We start from the raw sequence: 15,048 nt of genomic DNA, 5'->3' as shown, positions 1-15,048 counted from the left end.
CTCATTCATTGTCTGTGTCTCTCGCCCTCTCTCTGCCGTCTCTGTATTCCTACAGGCTGACTCACATATGTCGGCCCATGATTAAACATCAAAGTCTTTATGTGAAGCGGGTATCGAATAGCGTGTCTGCAGTGGTTTTGAGTCACAATAAATAATTAAATTGAAGAACTGTCTCTTTGCAACATATAAAACAACTTGTTCCCTCTGTGCGTCTCTCTAACTTGGCACCCCGCTGTGCTGAGTGGGCCGACCGAGGCAAACTCTCACATGCTTGCCATGTACAACCACAGGCTATGTGAGCACAGAAGCACACTCTTGTGTGTATCTACGAGTGCTACAGTGTGTCCATTGAGTTATAACTGTCGAATTTGCAGAGACGAGCGCCGCTAATCCCATTGTGTGGGAGGGGATGGCGGGAGGAAAGCGGGGCCGTGGGGAGCCTCCGTTTTTCAAACACTTTTTCGTGTCACAAAAATGCAGTTGTTCTGAATCTCCAGCTGACAAGAGGAACTTTTTAATTTTGTCAGCTGTTGCTGAATGAGCCAGTGAAGGATCCTACATTATTACTATATTCCACTAGTTGTGTTTCCATCTAAATTATCAAGCTAATTTAAAGCTTTTTAAATGTAACGAAGAAGAAAAAAAATGTGTATGAGAATTGGCGGTATGGGCTACATTATGCATGGCTGTAGTAAACAGTAGAGTACCGGAAACAAAACCACTTGTTTTGCCAATGTCGGCCATGTTACTACAGTAGCCCAGAAGAGACAAACCAAACACTGGCTGTAGATAGGGGTATTGTTGTTTTTCCTGTGCTTCGCAACCACCGTAGTTTCTCCTTCACGCTTGGAAGGGTAGGGTGAGGCGACAGAGTTGGGATCTACAACGCTAGATGCCACTAAATGCTACACACTGGACCTTTAAATGTTCACTATGTCAACACTAATGAGTAATGGGAGATCCCTTTCTAAAAGCCAACTCAAGCAAGCTTAAACGTTTTTGGATTTTTTTCCATCAACTTTCTCATAATACATTGATGGGTACAATGCCTACTGACATGGCTGGGGAGGCACTATGGTTGGGCAATATGTTAAAATTGTACAAACGGGCCTGCCAATAGATTTTTACAGCCTGCCAATAGATTTGTGCAAGTGGCGAGTTTACTATGTGCAACAAGCAATAACAGCTGTCAAGAAGGACATTTGGTCAAGAGAGTACAAGAAAAACACCTCTTTTAACAGAAAACCGTACACCTTCTGAAATTAAAGTTTGCCTTTTATACTGAACTAAGACCTTGTTAAGTGAACACACTTCATTCAAACCTGACAGAAACAAAATAAAACTGACCAAACCATCTTTATAAGTCTTTCCATTATTCCAATAATCACCAAGTCTGGTGTCTTACCATCTAACAGAGTGATATGATATGAAAATATTCTGCCTCTCTGTTGCCCCTGACCTCCCTCGCCTCTCCTCTCCTGGCCTGTCCCGGCTCTACAGCTGTATTCTCTCCCTTGTTCGGCAACTCAGTGTGTGTACTATGTCCCTGAGTGTCTGTCACTAAGCAGCTCTCATTCTTTGGAGGCATAGCATTGAATTAGCTAAATAAAATGACATAAATTGCCCCAAAAAAGCAACAGACAATTTGAGCAATTGTCGATAGATATATTCATCCAGTTGCCCAACCCTAGAAAGCACAGAGAAGCATTAAGGGAAACCTGGCCTCAGGAGCGAATAAGAGAGACTGAGTCTGAATCTGAGGCAGACCGGCTGGCAGTCTCACCTGCAGAAGCTATAGTGTCGACCTCCGCCAGAGTGGGGAAGTCCCAGGGGAACAGCAGCCTCCCCTCCGTGCATTTTTAATTGAAACAGTTCCCCAGTGAGGTTTCTTAATGAGGAGGTCCAAGCATGTAAAGAGATGAATGTGAGACAGAGGAAGTTTGGAAATAAAGCTGTGGGAAAAAGGCTAAATAGGCATGAGTACATTTTCACAAATGTGTGTGTATGTGTGTGCGCGATGTGTGTATATGCAGACCACCACGCTCCACTCCCCCAACCTGCCTGGCTGTTATTTGGGTCGTTAAGTCATGAGTAGTTAATTAAATCTAGCAGAGGTGATCACGGTTGGGTGTTTTCACTGCGTCATTTCATGTAGTTATTAGTACAAGGCCCGTGTTACACATTAACATGGACCTTGTTACAGTAATCCTCTTATACCCGTTTTCTTTCTTCTTCTATAACCACAGCACTTCCTCACCAAGCCTCCTCCTTTTCCTCCATCACTTTTTTTGTGTGTTTTTCTTTCCCTGTTTGGATCTCATTTGAAAAGTTTTGATATTGGCGCCAATACTGTGTCTTAGTTTAGTTTAGAATAGAATAGATCTTTATTGTCATTGTCACAGGTTTCATTATTGATGCCAGAATTGTTTGATACCTGTTTGAGGAATATAAATATATTTCTCTGCAAAACCCTTACATTTAAAGGATAAGGCTTTATTCAATTTCTTTTTATTCTGAATAAATCCCGTATGAGACTAAAACCAATAATGTGTTAGTCCGTATCTCTACTTTATGACTTCCCTACTCTGTCTGTGGCTCTCTCCTCCAAAACCATTGGTTCCAAATGAAGACGTAAACTTTTAAAGGACCAGTTTAAAGGATTTAGTGGCATCTAATGTAGGGCTGTATGATGTGGTAAAAACTTCATGTTGCGATTATTGACAGGTTATGTGGGAATTTCCATTCTATTAAAATCGTGTTGAAGTATCATTTTTGGGGGTCTGTACCAAACAAACTTCTTCTTAAATCTGGAGAACAAGATTTGTAGACCATGGCATCTCTGCAGCACTACAGTACTACATTGTAATGCTGTTTGTCACACATTTGACCGTTATCATATGGCCATATTGCGATTTAGATAATATTTCGATTAATTTTGCAGCCCTAATCTAGCAGTGAAGATCCAGATTGCAACTAACCAAACAATGCTTGTGTCTGCATTTGATGACATGGGAATGAGAACATGATATCAAGTTATAGCCAGTGTTTGGTTTGTCCGTTCTGGGCTTCAGTAGAAACAAGGCTGTTAAGAATCTGCAAAGGTTTGTTTTAGCGTTTTTCAGCTCACTGTTATGGTTTGATACAGCCTACCACTTTAATTTGTCACAGTTATCATTAACCTTGTTTCCTGCCACAGCAGGGTCCTGTTTCCAGCACACTACCTGTCCAGCACCTGACACCAGACAGACATAGTTAAAGAATAGCTGGTGAACATAGCAGCGTGTTTAGTAGCTAAAGAGCTATATATTTCTGTTAAGAACTGGTGGAGACCAGAACAGAGCTAAAAGGAGATGGACTTCATCAAGTAGCCAGAAACCTGACTCCAGATGTATGTTAATGTTACTCTGTTACGCATATCAACTTTACAAGGCAACAATATGTTAATGTTATGTACATGTTTTTGTGGCCAAAAAAATAATGAATGCAGTTTAAACTAAGGAAATATTATGTGATCAAAGAATAGACATTTAGTGCCAGCTTTTGCTGCTTGGAAGTACACAGTGCTACAGACACATTTTGGTTGGTATTCAAAAAGTACAGTTGTAGTTTGATAAGCAGTCCTACATCCCCCCGACCTGTCTCCAAACTCTGCCTCTCTCTTCCCCGCTGCCTCTCAGCACCTTCACTGTCGATGTGGTTTTAAAAGATTCACTCTCAAACACGGAAGGCAGCCTCTCAGAGAGCAGGCTGCTCTCCTGGCAGCAGGTCGTTTCCCCCGATAACGAGGAGAGCGAGGGGGAGAAAAAAAAAGGGAGAGATGGAGTCACATTTCAAGAGGAGACGGAGATGGAAGGAGGATGAGGAAAGGGGAAATGGACAGAGAGATGTGATGAGGGGGAGAGATGAAGAAGAGAGGGAATGAGGGAAAAGGAAAAAAGAGAGGCTGGCATGGGTGCTTCGCAGCCCTCGGCAGAGGCATTCAATGATTCATGGACTTACTCCAGTGATACCAGTGGGCCTCCTCCTTCAGTAAGACACACACACACACACACACACACACACACACACACACACACACACAGTGATACATGCAAGCTCAAAAACTTGAGCAAAGAGCTGTGCATTGCCCTGTTTGTGTTAAATCCTTAAATGCATTTTAGAGTAAGTGTTAAGTTTGACTTTTCCTCTTGTCCTTAAGAGAGGTGAAGCCAATAACTCAGACTGTATGTGTGTGTGTGTGTGTGTGTGTGTGTGTGTGTGTGTGTGTGTGTGTGTGTGGGTGTGGGTGTATGAAATGAAAGTAATGGTTTGAACGCTGTTGTTTTTCTCCCAGTGTGCTGCCTGAAGATGTGCCTGGGGATTGAGCGCTCTAACACAAACATCTGTTTTCTCCTTTTTTAAAAACCCATAACAAATACTAGCCCAGCACATTAACAGAATATTTAATATGCTCCACGATTCACTCAATTCTCCTCCTTTAAGTTAACACAAATCACTTGTACCATTGTAATCCCTTACCTGATAAAAACAGCATAATTCTGGAGCAGGGATATTATCTGTGGAATTACATTCAGTTAGTCTCGGGTTTGCTCAGCAAACACAGGAGTGGCACGTTCTCTCACGGAGAGAAGCTACGGTCAATTCCCCACGAGAGATAATCTCTTTTTTAGCAACTGTGATGGAGACGCCTACAGTCGGCATGGAGACGTGTTCCTAGCACGGTGGACACCACAAAGAGGTTTTGCTGCAAAGTGAGATATAAACCATTTGAAAAAGAGTGACACCTTCTCCCACAGAATGATTGATGCCTTAAAATTAAAACAAGCTTTATAAAGGATACTGAAATCCTCGGTTGACAAAATGATAGACTGTATCATCACTGTTGTAGATATACTGGATGACAAACTTGAGGTAATGATTTTTTTATGATATACAGCCTCTAAAATATTAAAAGTAAAGTTTTTATTTGAGAAAATGTTTTTTCCAACCTAGTAAGTCTAAACTTGTCATAGGTAGCAAAGTTAAAGGCCAAATCTGGTAATCCTGGCCCCCATTTTTACATATTATACTACTAAACTATTAATAGGTAGACAACGTTTTGGAAGTGGTCCAGCACTATAGAAAGGACCCTACAGAGGTAGACATTTTGTTAAAGAGTAAGATCTTCCTTTTTTATCAGAAACAACCGTTATATCACACTGTTCAAAGCTACATCATTTTACCTTGCACAGGAGTTAAAATGTGTTAAAGGTGCCCTGTGGTGTAAACACAACAAGTGATGTTTAGTGCGTTTTACTCACTAAAATGCATTGTGTGTTTCTCGCAGGTCCAACAAACGTGCTGAATGCATTTCCTTCCTTGTAAAACATTTGTAAAGATTTTTTTTTCCTTAAAAGTTTGAAACCTGCGTTGTTAACATCCATGTTTACTTGCTTCCAGTCTTCTTGCTCCTGACTTTGCTGCCACATTGATGTGTTTTTAGCACATTAATGCCGCCTGTAGATCAACGGAATAGTGTGAAACCATTGTCGGGAATGTGTTTCATGTCACCCACGTGCATGTGCATCCTCATGAGAACAAACAAATGGGGACCCACGCAAAAACCATGGCTCCACAGCACGGCTCATGATCATAAACTCCACAGGGAGCCTTTAAAGTTGAAGCAACTAAAACTGTTTGAGCTTGTGGTTGTGTTTCAAAAGCTATTGGTTGAGGTTGGTCACAGTTAAATATCCCCTCTAGACATGTATTAAGACGTATACAAATGACTGCTTGGAACAATAACTAAGCCTGATATGTGTTTTTATGCAAAAAAAAAAGTATAATTTCCACATTATATTTCTTGAAAAGTAATCTCCTTATACTTCTCTGAATATGCAAATGTTGTTCATTGCTAAAGTTTTCCTGCTAGACAGAAGATGTCTCCTACTTCACTGTACATTCTCAGTGGATGTGCACTGGTGGCTTCAAGTTTCTACATCACACTGTACAAGTTGCATTCTGGACCAGGGCTGACTTCCAAACTATTTGTGATGTCACAAATCATGCTGGTAGGCCCCGCCCCTTAAAATCAGATGTTCAATGAGCTCAGAGAAACTTTCCACTTTCAGCAGATGAATGTGAAAACATCCTTCTAGAGTCAAACTCTGCACATACATCATTCAAACAGCACACTGTAGGAACAAGAAGAAACACTATTTTTTTGACTGGAGAGGGACTTAAAAGAAATGTTGTTGACTGTTGGTAGGAGACAGAACACATCACAGTCTCTGTTGTCAAAGTTGTACATTTAACCATCCACCTTTTTCACATGGGAAACTGATGCTGTCAGTAGTGCAGGGACAGTAAACTGCGCAAAATGTGTCTTCAAGTTGATAGAGTTGCTTTTCAGTAAACTGAAATGAAATGAAACAATAGCTCCCTGGAGGATAAGAAGTCAACCTAAATACTGAACATGCTTTGGAAAATGGCTGTCAATAATTCAAAGTGTACATCATTTGTAGTTTAATAAAACATGCAAAAGTACAATATGGTCATTTAAGTTGACTTTAACTGTTCCATCCATCCATCCAAGCATCTCATCACTGGTTCTCAGCAGCCTCATGAATCTTTCTCTTTGCTTATCTATCGCTCTGTTCAGATGAGTCACCGTCCGTTGGTCATTATCGGGGGAAACCTCTTACATCTCTCCTCTCCTCTTCTGCTCTCTTTCTTCATCCCACGTTCACACTGAGAATCGTGAGCATCAATCGCACCACAGAGCTCATTTCATTTTAATTGAGACGTCCATGTTAAGATGGACATGAATATTACATTCCACAGGCCTATTAATATGCTAAGGCCAGTCTAAATGTTTTAATATTCGCAGTGTAAATTATTGAAATTGTGTTCATGGGACGCACCAGATCATTCGTCAGAAATGTTTATTCTCTGATGTTCAGGAAGCGATGGAATTTTAATCGCATGTGCTCCAGCTGAAATAGGACAAGATTTCCCATGATGCACTGCCACGTGCGCTTGACCACCCCTCCCTGTGCTGGTGACCTCCGTGTCACCATTTTTAGCTTTCTTAATTAGAGGGAAAGGCAAGGAGAGTGTGTGTGTGTGAGAGAAAGTGTGACAGGTATTTCTTTCTATATCTTCAGGCCTGTCTTTCTGTCTCCCCATCTGTCTTTGAAGTCCCCAAGCATGTCAGACGGACACACACACACACACACACACACCGGAAATTATTCTAAAAAATCCTCATCTGATGTTCCACTGAGCACAGACGCGTCGGGCAGCGGCCGTGGCGATAAAGTTGGCGTTTCGAGTGACTACACTCAGCAATTTAAAAAAAGGCGGCGGTGGCGGACGTCGTTGCCCGCGGTTGCACTCACACACACGTGCGGCATGTTGGAGAGGAAGATGGATCGGAGCACAGATTGTAAGTGACATGTTAATTTCTTCTCCGTCACTCACGGCAGAGGCGTCCGCTATCAAAGTAAAGGGACACGAGCCCCAGCCATCAAGGCTCTCCTCTTCTTTCTCTCATTTCTCCCTTTTTCTTCTCTCGTCTTCCTGTCATGGAGTGTTCCAGGTTGTGACTGTGATCAAGGAGATGTTTAATGTAGCTTTCTGCTCACCCAACTTCCAGGATGTGTTTGATCCCTTTCCTCCACTAGATGACTGCTCTTCATAAGCCCCCCGGGTAGCTTCTCATTGTAAAGGTCAAACTACATGTTTAGACACTAAAAGGAAGAAGGCTGACTGTTGTTGTGTGGGGTGTAAAAGGTAAAGAGTAAAGAGGTCACACTGGATTTATGATCTTTGCTCTCCAGCAATGTCTCTGCACCACTCCGGGCAGCCAGTTCAGGAGGTTACAGTGAGCAGAGCACAATTAAGTCCTGAGAAAAGCCAAAGAGGGTCAGTAATATGTTTTAATCGGATTCAACAGTCAGCATTTTTATAAAGGCAACAGAAGACTAGTTGTTTACAGAAGTACAAGATTATTTGCTGCTAGTGCACAGGAATACTGCATTTGCAAAGTGTTTAAATCCCTTGACAAAAAACCGAGACATCACAATCGTCCAGTTGAATCAGCAGTGTCAGCAAAGATTATAAATGCCACCAAAGTGTACTGTATGTTATTTTGTCCACACTTTTCCACAGTTATGAATGGTTCACCCTCACATGGACGTGTCACATTGTCCTATTCAACATCCAGTTTTAGCAGGAGAATTTTGGTTTATTAGGCCATGAAGAAATGTGCCATCATCGTCTTGCTTGGCTGTGTTTGCTTGTTCTTTTAATTTCAGTGTTTGCACATTTAAATTTACAAATGTTTAATGTGGCCTGCAGTGCACTGATAGCTGGAACTACTTTACTGTAGTTATGAGTGTTGCAGGCTGTGTGTCATGTTCTTCTGTTCTCACTGTTACCCATACAAGAGCAATGTAAAACGTTCTTCTGTTACCTTCAACTCCAGATCTCATTGTAATGACCAGTATCATTAATGTAAAGGTAAACAGCCAGCATAGGAGAGACTGAGGTGTATAACTGCTGGGAGATGAATTCTAGATTCAAAACAACCTGCATGATGTTGTCTGTGCTTCTGACAGTGAGTGTATTAACCAAACTGCCTTTCTCTCTCTCTCTTCTCTCTCTCTTTGTGCGTGTGTGTCTCTGCAGGCAGCCCTGGTATTATGGCTGGGGCTTCAACCTGCCGCGGGGTCAAGCTCTACTGGACAAGTGGAACCAGGTCCCCGACAACACAGACATCCTGGTCACACACTGCCCCCCACTGGGTGAGACACACATTACAACACACACGTATATTTTTATGTATGAGCTCACATAAACACGTTTGGATGCATGTGTTTCAATAGTATGTGCATACATAAACAACACATAGGGGTTCTCATGGGCATCAGTTTATTTAGTTACATATTAAAATGTACATTTAACATACATCTAAAGGTGCACAAGTATATACAGTAAATATGTACACCTCATACATACAGGTACTAAACATGTGAACAAGTAAAGTCAGTTTATACACAAATGTGCCCTGCAGTGTATTTATGAACTTATTAAGACAGCAGCTTATTATGCAGTCAGCTTCTGGACTGATCCTGGTACTGCCCTCCAGAATACATTATGTGAGCAGTGGTAGGTGGGATTTCTATGACATCACTGATACTGAAAATATCACTCCTTAAATAATATATCAGAATTGCTATTTAAATATTAGTACGGAAGCTGAGAATGGCATCGCTTACTATTATTTTTTAAATGTCATTATCTCGAGTAAACAAAAAAACGATTTCTCAAGATAATGAGAATTCATTACAAGGAAACGACTTTCCGAGATCACGCGATAATTGTGTAGAACTGGAAAATGAGTGTCAGGTTCATTTGATCCCAGCTAATTTCAGCCTTCAAGATCACTGTCAGGACTGTCGGGGAGGATTCATAACTGAACTGAAAACAGTTGTTAGCAGAATGTACACCTGAGAGTTCATTTAAGCTGTTCATTTCCTGACAGTGTGATGCAGTGCTGACAAAATGTATCAAGACAAGATTGAGATTTATTAAAGGAGCTCAAAGATTCTCTTCAGGCACTTTTTCCTGGCTGCTGGCTCATTTTGGTCAGTAGGAAGATGAATATGAACTGGCACCGTGGATTGTCCATTATGATAAACATTTAGTTTTCTTGAGATCATAAAATAATTTAACTTGTAATCTCAAGATACCAGCATTAAAAAGATAATTGCAAGCACAGCCGTTCTGAAATCAATCTAAATCAAAGATGCCCAAAATATACACAAGTCACTGCAACTGGTAGAGACAGATGGTGTTGATATGGATGTTATACTGGGGTAAATGCAGCTGATTGTACACTATAAATATAATAAATATAGAAAGCAACATGTCGTTGCAGCCTGTAGGGATTTTTGATTCATTCATTGATGGTCAAGTTCGATGAAAACAAACCGAAACTTTTTCAATTAACAACTGCCTAATCCGATGATAAGTTTACAGTTATATATGAGCCTATATTTAATCTGCACTATGTTTCTGCCTCATCTTCAGAGATGGACAAACGTCCCCCAAAACTGACCATCACAGACGCACCTTGCAAACACAAACTGCGACTCCAGGCTACTGCATTGATAAATACACTGCATGTGTTCACATCTGTGCCAAAAAGTTGCAGTAAATCTGTCCCTCAGTCCTTCACTGATTGATCGATTTATTTAATGATCTAATAATACTCACATTTTAAATACAAGGAATCTAGAAATAATGGCATCAGCCTATAAAACACCAGTTGTGTTTTATGTTTTGGGGATGACAGTGAGAGCACACAGAAACAAGGGATGCTGACATTGCAATTAAAGGCCACCATAACGCCCCCCCCCCCAGGTACCACATACACAACGGACAGTACAGGTAGGTGTCATATGTCTGCCGCTTTTACAATGTGAGTGTGCTCTGTAAATGGTTTATTTTCTTCTCAAATGAAAGAGAGCAGAGCCCGCTGATGAATCATTGTCCTATTATTGAGTGGATGAATAAAGGGTGAAGGGAATCAAAGTGATGACTCACGCAGGCAGAGCTGACTGCCTGAAAACACACTTCTACCTTTTAGAGGAGATTATTAGCCTTCTTAGTGATCACCTTTCAGCTTCCACACACTTGTGTTTCCAACCACACACACACACCCGTCACACGCAAACATGGCAAGAGTTTGAACAAAAACACAGATGCTGGCTCGCGAGCTAACTGACATCCTGTACACACGTCTCTGTCTCACACGCAGACGCTCACACACTCCTCTCTCTGACTCTCTCTCGCACACACACTTTCACACCTCATCTCCCGCTGCAGCTGTGGTGCTCAGACGAGTGTGTGTGATTGATTTCTGTGTCTGCGTCTCGGCTGCGAACACGGCCGTTTATTTTCCATTCAGCTTAGTGAAGTGTCTCCAGCTATCTGCTCGTAAGCCACCGGCATATGGAGCAGCTACAGCAGGCTACTAATGCATGAGACACACACACACTCAGAGCAAGACTGGAGGGAATGGCATGAGAAAGAAAGGAGGATAAAGTAAAAAGGGAATGACGACAAAGTGGATTCAAATTAAAGTGCTAGAGGCCAAGAAAAGACCTCCACTTTGGAGATGGTTTTAAAAAGAAGGAGAAACAAATGATTGGATAAGGTGAAGGAAAAAGAAGTGCGAGCAAGACATTGTTTCGCACTGCGACAAAAACGCCCGTCTTTTATGAGGCGCGATAAAGCCGCAGATCGGTGGCTAGAGAGGAAAAATATGGCCTCTTTATCTGGCTGTGAGGAAGAAGTTAACAGCAGAGAGAGAAAGAGAGAAAGTGAGACAAAAAGAGGAAAACAGGCTCAGTGCCCAAAGCAGCAGCTGCTTTGAAACAAGCAGCACATTAGAGCAAAATACCCCGAGACACAAAAAGCCCTCGTAACTTCTCACTTCACTTCCACCGTCTCCTAAGGCTTGTAAAGAATACACTTGCAGTTTTAAGGTATTTTATACCTAAACTGATACTAAAAGCGTGTTTTTTACAGGTAGATACATTTAGAGGACATTTAGTCAAACTGTATCACTTTACCAGCCTGACTGATTCACTGCCAGCTGAGAACATGGAAGTTTTTATGTCTGTGTTGAGTATGAGAGGGTCCATTAACTTTGCCTTGAGTGAGATTTTTAGCGCTCTGTTTGGTAGTAAAAAATAAAAATGTGTAAAGAATCTTAAAGTCATCCCCAGAGAGTCTTTCCCTTTCTTTCCTTTTGTACCGGTGAAGAGCTGCTTAAAGCTACCAAATCAAGAGACCTGCTACTGCTCTCTTGTCACACACAATTATATGGCCACAAACTTTTTTATAGATCTGGGGCTAGGATTTTAACTGTTTAGTTTTAATTCAAACTACTGTTCAAATCTGGAAGTTAAATATTATATCAGTAATGATCTATCCGAACTTAAAATTCAGCAAAGGCTCACACTCGAGTCTTCAAAATGAGGACTTAAGACGTCTGCCGTGAGACTTGGCTTACTTGAAAACTGACACTTGAAGGCAAAAGACAAAAAGATGCTCTGATTCACGCCTTCACGTTTCCAGTAGAAAAACATGTTTCTGTTGTTGTTGTTTTGGCCATTTGGCCTTTGGAATTAAGCAGGTAAAATGACAATTGACTTCGACTTGGATTTGTCCTTAAAGACTTTGAATACATAAGTGTGTTCACTTGCCACTTAAATCTTATGATTTGACTTGAACTTGGCCTTAAAGACTTGAGACTTGTGCTGTGTCTCAGTTTGAGTACTTTCATACTTACACGAACTATTCTGAGAAGTGTGTTCACACTGTCGAGGGTGGCAAAATGGGGATACTCACAGTGCACTGTGAGTACCCGGGTGGCGCTTTCAAAACGGTCAAAAAGATGAGTGTGGAACGCTGGAAACTTCTCACCCTCAGTGGACACTGTTTTTGCTATGTAGCGAAAGGGGGAAGTGAGTAGGAGGAGTAAACGACGCCGTACACACAGGCGGTTAAAGTAGAAGCAGGTTCATTTTTACTAACATGCTGAAATAATGGCTTAGAGTTAGAGTGGGTCGTCCACTAATTGGAAGGTTGTTGGTTCAATTCCGCTGCATGTAGAAGTATCCTTGAGGAAGCTACTGAACCCATCGGTGTGTGAGTGTGTGTAAATGAGTTAGTTTCTGTTCGATGGACTTTGCCATCGCTGTGTGAATGTGTGTGAAAGGGTGAATGTGGCATATAGTGTAAAAGCACTTTGAGTGGTCGGAAGACTAGAAAGGCGCTATACAAGTACAGGTCCATTTACTGTTTACCATAATGGAAGTATTTGAATTGAGACACAGCATTGGACTTTCCCCTAAAGACCTGACACTTGACTCGGACTCTTGGCCCTTAAAGATAAAATACTTAACTTTGGCTTGCCCTTAAAGACAAGAGAAAAGATTTGGCCTTGGCTTTTAAAACTTGGCCTAAAGATCATAAGTTACGTTACATACCTGACGTAATTTAAGTACATTACATGAGTCAACTTACGTACATTATTTTAAAGAAACTTTACTTTTAATTACACACGGGACATGAACATGAGTCTCCAGTGTTAAAGTCCTGTTTGTTTGGGCCATCCATCTAACCCTAACCCTTGCTGCAACTTATTCAAGGATTCTCTAGACCTCATCTGTCCAGATTAGGTTTATAAACAATAAGTTTATTTTACTTAAATGTATAAGTTTATGCTCCCCAGAGGATGAATACTACAATTTTTGTTGACCCACAGAAGGTCTCTTTTAGCACCACTCCCAGGCCAAAATTGAGACTTCTTTTACTCTATTTTTCTTTTTTCCTCTGTGTTTACTTCCTCATTCCTGTCTGGGCAGAGCAACAGAAGGCAGGGAAGATGGCGGCACAAGCTCCTCAGTCATTTTATTTCTCTGACTTGATGCTTTTATTGACTCAGCATCAGCAGCATCCCTCCTCTTGGAGCAGCCACTAAATCATATACACTCCATGCTTCATCCTTGTCACACACACTGTGAAGTCTGCCTCTGTGTGTGGCTGTGATTGATCTTTATTTTCTACGGCTGCTTTCTAAGAGTCTTTTTTCCTTTGTGCTGCGATGTGCAGTTTGCCATTAGACAAGGAGTCTGAAATGGAGAGCTTCATTTGAAAACGTGATGTATCGCTATTTGAAGGGAGATGAAATTTATAACCACCACAGAAAGACCAAACAGAAAATCAAACATCACACTATTGCCCATTAAATGCATTACCTAAGTTACATTACTATAACTGCCAGTGTCTTTAGTAAAGTAGGGATTAAACAGGTCATTGTTTTGTTCCAGTTATTTTTTTCATTTAGTCAAATCTGACAGAAAGTGATAAATGATGTTAAATTGGAATAATTAAATTAAATGAATTAAAACATGCATAACACTGCATTATAAGACATTTTACTCAGCATGTACACTAAGCTGCGCTGCATGCAGCACACCTTATGAAGTGAAAACCTATAGCCACCTTTAAAACAGCGATTTGGGATGTACATGTGGTATTGTTTATTTCCTGTTTTCTATTTTGGGCAATCATTTAAAAGTTTTCGAATAGTTTGAATGGTAAGATTAAGTTGTGGAATGAGTTAATGGTAACTATACAGCCTATTTATATTTACGAAGCAGACAAATATAACAGAGCGTGTGAGTACTGTGTTTGGTGTGAGGTGTGTTTGATTTGTGTGTCACTGTGTGCAGGTTTCCTGGACTGGGTCCCAAAAAAGATGCAGCGTGTCGGGTGCATGGAGCTGCTCAACACAGTGCAGAGGAGAGTCCAGCCCAAATTACATGTGTTCGGACACATTCATGAAGGTATATGCACGTGCTTCTACAAACACTTTTATTCACAAGTGGTTTTCAAACATCAGGTAAACAATAGTTTTAGTTTGACAGTTTTATTTATATGCAAGAAAAAACTAAATGCATGTGCTTTAAAATCACATGTCTGATTTGAATTCAGGCGTTTACAAACAAATACAGTTTGTGTACACATGTAAGGGTTGTGACACAAAGCTCTGTAAACATGTCACTGAATTATCCATTCAAATAGTAAAGCATGGAATGTATCTGAACCCCCAAGAAAAGCTGTGTCTGTTAAGGGTTCCAGGTGGAAATGAATCAAACAGAATGGAGACAGATTGAACAGTTTCTCTTTAAGAAATAGAAGCTCTTATGAGGAGAGACCCAGTAATATACAGATAGTTTAGATTTTTTGACAAAAATTTGAAAGCTATTGACAAAATCTGAAAAGCTCTTTATATACAGATTTATATCATCTAACAAATAATAAATCTTGGATATCTTGCTTTCTATAAGTAATCCCAAAAATAGCCACACAACTTGCATATAAGAATTTCCTTGATATTCCTGATATTTTATGATAAACAATGGTATGTTATATAAGAAAAGTCAGACAAAGATGCTGGAGATATGGGACTTTGTTCAACTCCGCCAA

General features: G+C 40.8%; 1 protein-coding gene across 1 annotated transcript in view; it reads left to right on the top strand.

Moving 5' to 3' along the window:
- mpped1 (metallophosphoesterase domain containing 1) overlaps positions 1-15,048 on the top strand; it is a 76,593-nt gene that overhangs the window by 58,214 nt on the left and 3,331 nt on the right. The window contains exons 5-6 of the mRNA XM_051391713.1: positions 8,671-8,786; positions 14,292-14,405. Coding sequence (XP_051247673.1) covers positions 8,671-8,786; positions 14,292-14,405 — 230 coding nt within the window. The remainder of the gene's footprint in view (positions 1-8,670; positions 8,787-14,291; positions 14,406-15,048) is intronic.

This window comes from Dicentrarchus labrax, unplaced genomic scaffold (assembly GCF_905237075.1).
Source record: "Dicentrarchus labrax unplaced genomic scaffold, dlabrax2021, whole genome shotgun sequence".
Classification (NCBI taxonomy): Eukaryota; Metazoa; Chordata; class Actinopteri; family Moronidae; genus Dicentrarchus; species Dicentrarchus labrax.
The sequence above is the reverse complement of the archived record's forward strand: the minus strand, read 5'-3'. Positions and strand labels throughout refer to the sequence as shown.